General features: G+C 44.7%; 1 protein-coding gene across 1 annotated transcript; it reads left to right on the top strand.

Annotated features, from left to right (window-relative positions):
- Nucleotides 1-383: 383 nt before the first annotated feature.
- LOC138951311 (putative nuclease HARBI1) lies at nucleotides 384-970 on the top strand. The gene has a single exon (XM_070322938.1). The coding sequence runs from the start codon at nucleotides 384-386 to the stop codon at nucleotides 924-926; it is 543 nt and encodes a 180-aa protein (XP_070179039.1). The 3' UTR covers nucleotides 927-970.
- The last annotated feature ends 9,619 nt before the right edge of the window (nucleotides 971-10,589 follow it).

Here is a 10,589-nt window from a genome sequence, read left to right as displayed (position 1 = left end):
AACACTTTTGTTAAGCTGCCAACTATGAGAAAAGGAGCTATATTTTGAAAAAAGAAGAAGATATCTGCGGGATATTAATGTGCAAAATTATAAAAAGTCAATTTTAAAATATTTACTTAATCACTGCGTACAGTGTAAGCATTTCTTTCAGCTACAACGAGCGAACAACGAAGACCAGGACCGGAACAGACCCTACAGGGGAGTTATGCATGAGTGACGTCTAAACGTTTAGGCGGCGTGCAAACAGAGGTCACCGCCTACCGCGAGTTACACGGTATGCACGAGTGGAGACTACACGCTTGTGCCGCCTAAACTGGCGACTAAATTTAGACGTGCTCCGGAGGTCGTCTAAATGGTTTACACGCCGACTACAGGAAATCAAAATGGCCGCATTCATCGCTTTCGAACACCGCAATCGACGAGTTTTTCGTCGCCATCGAGTATTTCGAGACAGAACGCACCCGTTAGAAGTGCTGGACAACAGAGAAGTTTTTACAAGATTTCGGTTCCCTCGCCATTTCATTTTGGAACTGACAGATGAGATCTGTGATGACATAGAGTTTCCAAATCGGCGCCAAGGAGCACTGCTTTTGACCCTCAGATTTTACGCCACCGGCACCCTTCAAAATGTAATTGGTGACTTGTTTGGGGTGACCCAGTCTACAGCATCGAGGACCATCAGCCGTGTCACCGATGCTCTTTTGGCACACGTTGGTGAGTGGATTGTCATGCCAAACCAAGAAAAAGCTGACAGAAACAAAGTGGATTTTTTTGATATGCAGGGATTCCCCAACGTCATTGGCTGTGTGGACGGGACACAGATACGAATCCAAGCACCTTTCTACCAAGAACACGAGTTCGTCAACAGAAAAAATTTCCATTCAATCAATGTTCAGGTGAGCTGGATATACACTTTGAACCAATGACAGCAAGTCGAGTGACAGAATAAAGAGCAATTATAGTTTTTATACTGCACTGATGCAGGCTGGATTATTTTGCATTAGCACAGACATTTACTAACACCAACACTGTAAATTAAAACCTTAAAAAAAAGAAGACATTACAAATTATGATTGTTGAAAATAAGAGCAAAGAAATGTGTTATTAGCCAGAAGATGTGTACCGCAGATGGAGTTTTGTTTGTTTGTTTGCTTAACGCCAAGCCGACCACGAAGGGCCATATCAGGGCGGTGCTGCTTTGACATATAACATGCGCCACACACAAGACAGAAGTCGCAGCACAGGCTTCATGTCTCACCCAGTCATATTATTCTGACACCGGACCAACCAGTCCGTAGATGGAGTGCAAACACCCTTTAATTAGTTTAAAACATTCTGAATTCTTGTGAGTGCAGCTGCATCATTATGTCAGTGTATACTTGTATTTGTATTTGGTCTGCGGCTAATGCATTTTGAAAATAAATGGTTGGGTAACAGAGTTTCTGCAAAGATTTGCACTTTACTACAAACATCCATGACTCTAAGGGCCTGCCAACTGTATTTTCTGACTCCTTCACTGAGAAGATCGAAACCATCAGAAATAGCTTTCCTCCACCAGTGGCTTCGCCTCCGGCTTCACAATTCTCTGGTTCTTTGTTGGATAGCTTCAATACAATACAATACAATACAATAACTTTATTAACCTGTATCTGAGCAGTTTGTTTTGAAGATCTTGAAGAACACAGTGCCAAAGTCTTGTGAGCTAGACCCCATCCCCACCAACTTGTTTTATGAAAACCTTGACCTTTTTCTTCCCATCATAACCAACATAATCAACTCTTCTCTCACTTCTGGCACTGTGCCAAGGGACTTGAAAACTGCAGTAGTTAAACCTTTGATCAAGAAACCATCTCTGGATAAAAATCAGTTGAAAAATTATAGGCCTGTTTCCAACTTGCCATTCATTTATAAAATTCTGGAAAAAGTAGTGCTTAGTCAACTTCTCTCCCACCTTGAAACCAACAACCTCTGCAACCCTCTTCAGTCAGCGTATAGGGCTGGCCACAGCACCGAGACTGTTTTGCTTCGTGTTGTGAATGACATTCTTTCTGCTCTGGATAATGATGACCTATCAGTTCTGCTTCTCTTGGATAACTCAGCTGCGTTCGATACGATCGATCACTCTGTTCTGCTCTCTCGTCTCGAATCTGTTTTTGGCGTTCACTCTACCGCTCTTCACTGGTTTAGTTCATATCTACAGGGCCGTAGTCAGTATGTGTCTGTCAATAATCTCTCATCTCCTCTCTGTTTCGGCGTTCCCCAGGGATCAGTTCTAGGCCCAGTTTTATTTGTACTATACACCACTCCTCTCTCTGCCGTCATCAAGCAACACGCAGTCAATCACTACCTCTTTGCAGACGACACACAACTCCAACAAGCATGCAAGCCTACAGAAATCCAAGCGGTGACGCACACTCTCCAAAACTGCACTTCAGATATTAAATCATGGATGACAAACAACATGCTCAAGTTAAATGATGACAAGACTGAATTTCTTCTTTTCTCTGGAGCTTCCTCTTCGACCACTTCCCTTCCAGCCTCCATCACAGTAGGTTCTAGTGACATTTCTCTCTCTGATAGTGCTAGGAATCTTGGGTTCATCATGGACTCCCACCTCTCAATGAAACAACACATCAAAAAAGTCTGTCAGACATGTTACTTTGAGATCAGAAGAATAGGTTCCATAAGAAAATTTCTCACTGTTGATGCCACTAAAACTCTCGTTACATCCTGCATTCTGTCCAGATTAGATTACTGCAACTCCCTTCTCATAGGCTGCCCTGACTCCACTCTCCAACCCTTGCAAAAAGTACAACACTCTGCTGCACGTCTCATTTTCAGAGCACAGCATCGACAACCCTGCACTCCTCTCATGAAAGAACTTCACTGGCTTCCTGTATCTGAACGTATTAGGTATAAAGCTGCCTGCTTCTGCTACAATATCATCTCTGAATCGACACCTGCCTATCTTTCTGAACTGGTCTCCCTCTACACTCCCTCTCGCACCCTTCGTTCTTCTGATGATGCTCGACTTCTCCGTCAAGGTCGCTTTAAACGCAAGGCTCATGGCTTCCGCACGTTTTCGTATTATGGACCTCAGTTATGGAATTCACTCCCCTTTCAATTACGTCACTCTCCATCCTTTTCATCTTTTAAGTCCAATTTGAAAACTCACTTGTTCCAACAACATTACGGATAGTTCCTTAGTATAGAGTCTGGGGATGTGAGATGTGCATGATGTGTTGTTTGAATCTGACAGTGATTGTATGAATTGTGTATACATGTATTGTTGTCACGCGCTTTGAACTTCTGATAAGGCGCTTTATAAATGCCCGTTATTATTTATTATTATTATTATAGGTTGAATAACATTTTCCCACCTGTTTGTACATACATACATGTATGTACATTTTGCAAGTACAAGTTAATGTGATGTTAATGTTAACATTTGGTTTGTTGCAGTATAAGCAGTAAATCTAAACAACGAAGTGACTGTGGTAAGATGAACAAAGTTAAAAAACAAAGGAATACTGTACTCACCAATACAAGAACGGGACAAGACGGTACGAATTTTCGCTTATGGAAGCTTCATCAGGAAAAACAAGAACACAAAAGACAACAAAAAGCAGACGCAACACGCAACGAACAAGGTTTGAAAGAAAATGAAGGGGAAACACGCAAAAAAGGGAAGGAACTCTAGGAACGGAAATGAATGAAAGGGGAGAGAAGTGGTTGGATGATGTCATGGGCACAGGCATACTAGACTAAAAGTGATAAGCAGTAATTTTGCTAAAGTAAATTTAGTAAAACTGTAAGTATTGTACATTATTTTAGACACTGTGAATATAAGGGTTTTTTTGGGTAATATTGCCGTTTATGTATGTTTTTGGTCATTAATTTGTTCATAATGCTTCAGCTTCAGGGGGCAGCGCCCCCCTGAACCCCCGCCAGGGCGTTGCCCCTGGACCCCACTGGGGGCCGCCAAAGGCCCCCAGACCCCCGCAACTTTTCCTCTTATTTTGTTTTTTTTGTTTGCATCCCTGCGTTCACCCGTTTACAAAGAAAGCGGTGCAGCATCTGCGGGACGATTTGTTTGTTTGTTTGCTTAACGCCCAGCCGACCACGAAGGGCCATATCAGGGCGGTGCTGCTTTGACATATAACGTGCGCCACACACAAGACAGAAGTCGCAGCACAGGCTTCGTGTCTCACCCAGTCACATTATTCTGACACCGAACCAACCAGTCCTAGCACTAACCCCATAATGCCAGACGCCAGGCGGAGCAGCCACTAGATTGCCAATTTTAAAGTCTTAGGTATGACCCGGCCGGGGTTCGAACCCACGACCTCCCGATCACGGGGCGGACGCCTTACCACAAGGCCAACCGTGCCGGTATTTGCGGGACGAGAGGGGCCTCACCATCACAACCAGTGGACGGATGGATGCGCCTCACAGTATAAGAGCAAAGGGCCCTTTGCTGACATTTCCTGTGCCTTGGTCGACTTCAATGCCACCCTAGAGAGAAACTACTTTGGATCAAGGCATGGGAAAGGTCCATCAGACGGTGAAAGTGCTGTCGTGAAGCACCACGCCTCCACTGCAGTTGCTGCTGGTAATGCCATTATCAGTTCGGCTGACGATCTGTACCAATACTGTCGTCAGTCGAAGTTGAACAAACAACCCCCATCAGATGAATGCCAACATTTTCTTCTGAGTTTTTTCTTTGTTGACGAAGAGGAAATATGCAGGGCACGGGAAAAAAAGCAAGGGCAGAAGAGAACCATCCCCGGAACGAGATCATTCCACACCGTCAAATGCATTGAAGAAAACAAAATCCTCTCCCGTCATCTGGCCTGCAGTTGCCCAGAATGCCAGACTGGAGTTGGTATCTGCCTGTTCCAGCACACAACCAGCGCTTGCGACTCGCACACAATTCGGGACCAAGGCCCAGCCGGAAGCCGTCAACCTGCTGAACAGCTTGTGGCGGGTGTTCCTGTGCCAGCTGACAGGGACCACGCTGATGACGGGGACAACAGCGATCCCGACAGTGATGGAGGCCAAGATCCTGAACCAGCAAGTCCTCCTGCTGCAGAAGATGCCCGTGACAACACAGCTGCTGGATTCAGGTATACTTTTTACTTCTATCACTCAAGGGTGACGGTTGTGCTCGCTTTTGCTCTGGCTTGTTTTGTGTCTACGGCACCCACCGGCCTTGGCCCCCGTCTACTTCTTGCGGGGGGTGAATATCATGCCCCATAGAACAATGTCCTGCAAGGGTTGTGAACTTGCGTCGTCATCTCTTTCAAGTACATAAAGACATACCACAACATGATATCGTCAAGCTTTTAGACATGAACTTGAAGCCAAAGAGCAGGAAGAGGAAGCTGAAATCGTGGACATGTCCTGAAGATGGGTGTGGGTGGAGGGGGGAATCGCTTAGATAAACATTTAAGTTCCAAAATGCATGCATTTAACAAGGGTTTGTTTGTTTGTTTGTTTGTTTGCTTAGCGCCCAGCCGACCACGAAGGGCCATATCCACACCCTGTTAGCTATGGTACTGGAGTTCTGGTCCTTGATCCTTTTCTAAACTTCCGGTGCGGCACGACGCGATAAGTTTTCTGCTTTTTTCTCAAAGTATACTCTGTTTTACACCCTGTAAGCCTTCGATGCAGTTGTAGACATATGTCAGGTAATACCTCACCAAGTTGTATGGTGTATGAGGCTGTCGTTGTGGCACAAACTTGCAATGAAATCTTCGATCGGGAGGTAACGTCCCAGGTCTTCTTAGATTTGATGTGGTAATGTCCTTGATGTTTACCTTTCGGGAGCATTATCGTCCGTTTTCTATACATATTTTACAGTCTAACACATTCACGCATTAAGTCAGCTGCTCTTCCCACCTTTCTTATCAACAGAAGGTCCATGCTCCGTGCTCAGACGTCAGTAGTCACTCCATTCATTGTCCTATGTATTCATGGGTAACGTCCTTGTCTTTTTCGCCAAGCAAGACACAAAAGATAACGTCCTTGTTCATTTTTGGCAAGAACAATTGCATTACTGTTTTGGCCAGTTTACAGTTGATTGATCTGTTCTAAATTCCCAACAGCGATATGCACATGATGTCAGTTGAAAAAAAGATAAAGTAGAGAAAACAATGAAAATGTTGTGCATTGTTTTTGCAGACTAGGACGGGGGATTGAGCCTACATTTGTTTGATTCAAACAAAATGGTAATGGTGTGCGAGGTGATGCTTGTTTCAGATGGCGGATTTGTCTGTGGAAACGCTAGATGGCAGTGTCTTAAACGTTTCGGAGGTCGTGGTGGAAGCAACTGCACCTGGTCCATCTGTGGATCCGACGCCTGTGGATCCGGGAAACCCGACCCACACTTCCACCCCTCACAAAAAGCTCCCGCGGCTGTGTGTCACCTGTGGCAAAACCTTCAAAACATCCAGTCACATGCATGAGCACGCCAGACTGGTACACAGCGCTGGAAAAGGTGCAAGATACCTCTGCAAGGTGTGTGGCAAGGGGTTTATGGCAAAGACTTACCTGGATTCCCATCTCAATTGGCATGACAATAAAGCACCACACAACTGTCAAACTTGCGAGAGGGTTTTCCAAAGCCTACATTGCATGAGAAGGCACCAGAAGTCTTGCAAAGGGGCAAACGTTCCACCCTCCTTTATGTGCGTCGACTGTGACAAAACCTTTGCCACCAAGGATTTGCTTGCACAGCACAGGCACATCCACGACGCAAAGGGTATGTTCCGCTGTCTTACTTGCCCAAAACACTACAAGTATCGGTCGGGCCTGTTCCGTCACTCGAAGTCGTGTCCCGGCATGTAACTTAATTCCTTTCACGCCTGGATGTAAAGCTCAGAGATACTGTTCACCTTTTAACCCTTTACTTGGCACAACATGGCTGCTTGTTTACCTCCTCCATGGCAGCCATTTTTCAAGATGGAGACTGATTTTATGATGTGTTTATTAAACATGCAATATTTATGTGTTGAGTGCATGGATTTGAATGAAAGAAAGTGCAAAAGAGACAGAAATGAATTGCCAATAAAATGGGTCTTACCTGGATATCCACTTTGCAAATGCATCCACATTAATCCATTGTCACACACACAAAAATCAAGATTTTTTGTTTGTTGAAAAATCACTTTTTAAATTTATATTCACACTTATATTTACACAATTTCATCCACTGCTGCACCAAGATGTGCGTTGTGCCAAGTAAAGGGTTAAAGCTAAAATTTCCAATGTCATCTCTTGGGAGGTTGTGAATCCCCATCAAAATCAGAACACCCAAAAAAGCTTTCTAATGTGGATCGATGCCGTTTGGTTTGTCAGCGATTTTCTCCCTCGCATACTTGTTTGTCTGAGTGACGATGCTGTCGATCATTGCTGGCTTGAACAGCAGAAAAACAAAGTCAAGCTGGTTCGGATTATTCCCCAAATCATCGGTTTTGGGGCCAATAACTCGTGGACCAAAGGGTGTGATGGCGATTGGCGTCGTCACCGAAGCCCATCCAAATTGGTCAGTTGGAGCCGGAGCTTGCTCCTAAAAATCACTGTCTGAATCGCTGTTACGATCGTCCCAGTCGGACAAATCGAAAGTATGCACACTACTGACATCAATGTCCGATTCTGGTGCATCGGGACGAACTGTAATGTCCGCAGGATCGAAACCGACGAAGTGTTCCTCGTTTTCAGATTCGCTAGAACTTTCCATGGCGTGAGTGAAAAAATATCGGCGCAAAAACTTGAATAACACTATCGAATGTTGCTTGATTCAAAGATGGCGGGCACAGACGCGTGGGTTGGCTTTAGCCTGAACTTCCTGCGAGATCTCGCGAGATTTGTACGGAAACTTTGTTCGTGAGAGCTGACGGAAATACACGAGTGATTGCGGACGCTTTGGGACGTTTTGCCCAAAAGCAGTACGGACGTTTTCGGGCGTTGTGCCAAGTAAAGGGTTAAACGCCAAAATCATTTCGTTTTCTTTTGTCTTTTGTTTGCTGCTTGAAGTAATGTAGTGTTTTGCCAATACACCTATATAACTTGCTTACTAGCACTTGTTTTCCTGTAGCATGATCAATTGTTAACTGACGGAACTTGAGTGGTTTGTCAGAATGCGTTGACTCAAGGTGCTCTTTAGTGGCGCGGAGTGAGTCAAATTTAGCTTCACAGTGATAACACCTGAAGTCCATCAGCTGAAACAAGGAACAACGAATTCATAACAGAGAAATACTCATGCTATTGTGTATTGCAGGGGAAGGGGTATTCAGTTTGAATGCCACCCTTTGAACTGTTGGCTTCATGATGAAATGCGAAAACACCCCAAAACACGTTAGTAGACCTGAGGAAACACTTGTAGGACCCCTAGAAGCAATTCAACGCTTGAGAGATTTTAGAACACATATATCAACTGTAAACTGGCCAAAACAGTGTTGCAATTGTTCTTTCAAAAAGTGAACAAAGACGTTATCTTTTGTGCCTTGCTTGGCGAAAAAGACAAGGACGTTACCCATGAATACATAGGACAATGAATGGAGTGACTACTGACGTCTGAGCACGGAGCATGGACCTTCTGTTGATAAGAAAGGTGGGAAGAGCAGCTGACTTAATGCGTGAATGTGTTAGACTGTAAAATATGTATAGAAAACGGACGATAATGCTCCCGAAAGGTAAACATCAAGGACATTACCACATCAAATCTAAGAAGACCTGGGACGTTACCTCCCGATCGAAGATTTCATTGCACGTTTGTGCCACAACGACAGCCTCATACACCATACAACTTGGTGACGTTTGTTTGTTTGTTTGTTTATTTGTTGCTTAACGTCCAGCCGACTACGCAGAGCCATATCAGGACGACTTGGTGAGGTATTACCTGACATATGTCTACAACTGCATCGAAGGCTTACAGGGTGTAAAACAGAGTATACTTTGAGAAAAAAGCAGAAAACTTACCGCGTCGTGCCGCACCGGAAGTTTAGAAAAGGATCAAGGACCAGAACTCCAGTACCATAGCTAACAGGGTGTGATATCAGGGCGGTATTATGAGAATGTGTCAAATAAAAGTTAAATGACACTAAAAGACTCTCTTTTGAAATATTAGCTTCTTCAAGTGCGGACTATTTTGCTTGCAACTCGCAAAGTAGTTCTCGAAGGTTCCAAACTGTCATGGCGGCCACGAAGTGTTTACATCGCATGTGCTGACAAGAAGTGGATTTTTGATTCAGTTTTCGATCGTGTAGCAAGTGTTTTCTTAATAATGGTTAACAAGTGTGGTGTAGTTAACTGCAAGGGGAACTACAATGCAATAAATATTAGTGCCGAGTCTTCAAGATTCCCAAGAACGAGGAGGAGAGAAAGAAGTGGCTTGCTGTCTTACCTCCACGTGAGAACTTTTCCATCGACCCAGAGAAGTTCTTCGTTTGCGAAAAACACTGGCCAGCAGATCACGAAACTGTGAAAATTCCTGGAGGAACACGACCTGCCAATCCGCCTAGCATCTTCGATGTGCCAGCTTCTTGCTTGCCGACCCCAAAACCATCTCCTCGGCGATCGATTCAGGAAGACCGACAGCTGGAGTATTTCTTGAAAAAAGGCAAGATCCCTTCAATGGAACACTTTCACCCTGAAAAGGAGTTGAAGGAGAAGTATGTCAATGTTGTGATTACAAGATCCGCTGACAGATTTGTCTGTATTTTCATGGCAGAGGGCTTCAGTGACTGTAAATTGACTGTTGTAGTTGAGAATTATAAAGCAGACCATGTGCTCCCCTCTTGTTCTCTATGCCTACAAGTCTGGAGTCCAGGTTCCCTTTGGGAAAATTCTAAACCCCAACAATGGACTATCCTCGTATTCCATGTTCCATGAGGCAGTGCACTTTGCTCACAACGTGTACGAGCTTCCTCTGAGTGAGGTGCTGAGGAAAGTAGTGACTGTGCTTCAGGCCCAAGAGGTGCAAGACAGCAAGAAGGCAAAGAAATTAGACTTCCTGACCAACCACCTCAAGCTTCTCGCAGACAAACAGTACACGACCGCCGACTACTGCTTTGCAGTCGAGTCATTTCCACACTGCGACTACGACATACTCAGGGAGTACCTGGTTCTGCCTAGCAAGAGAAAGGTCCAGGGAGTCATCTCCTCTGTCAACATGAAGGTTTGTTTGTTTGTTTGTTTGTTTGCTTAACGCCCAGCCGACCACGAAGGGCCATATCAGGGCGGTGCTGCTTTGTCAACATGAAGGAGCTACAGACAAAAACTTTCAGGAAGGTAGTCCTTGACCCTAACCCATATTTGAAAGCGATAAGGTTCATCGTCCTTAGTTAATTGTGAGTCTTTGACAGAAGCTTTCTATGAACGGTTTACTTCCATGGAAGGAGGGAACTATCTGTTGCATCCTTTTTGGAAGAGCAACAACAACAAAAAATCACTGTTAAATCGTAGAATAGCTGAAATGGTAAAAACTGTCTTGTTACATGCTTTTGGTGATGGTGATTTTCATCTCCCTTTCGTCCGTCAGACGGGGGGGGGGGGGGGGGGGGGGGGGGGGGATTGGTGGTGGTGGT

The sequence above is a fragment of the Littorina saxatilis genome, linkage group LG16, assembly GCF_037325665.1.
Source record: "Littorina saxatilis isolate snail1 linkage group LG16, US_GU_Lsax_2.0, whole genome shotgun sequence".
Classification (NCBI taxonomy): domain Eukaryota; kingdom Metazoa; phylum Mollusca; class Gastropoda; order Littorinimorpha; family Littorinidae; genus Littorina; species Littorina saxatilis.
The sequence above is the reverse complement of the archived record's forward strand: the minus strand, read 5'-3'. Positions and strand labels throughout refer to the sequence as shown.

Bases quoted from the DNA above. Each gene is read 5' to 3' on its own strand.
- LOC138951311 (XM_070322938.1), top strand. From the start codon at position 384: ATGGCCGCATTCATCGCTTTCGAACACCGCAATCGACGAGTTTTTCGT.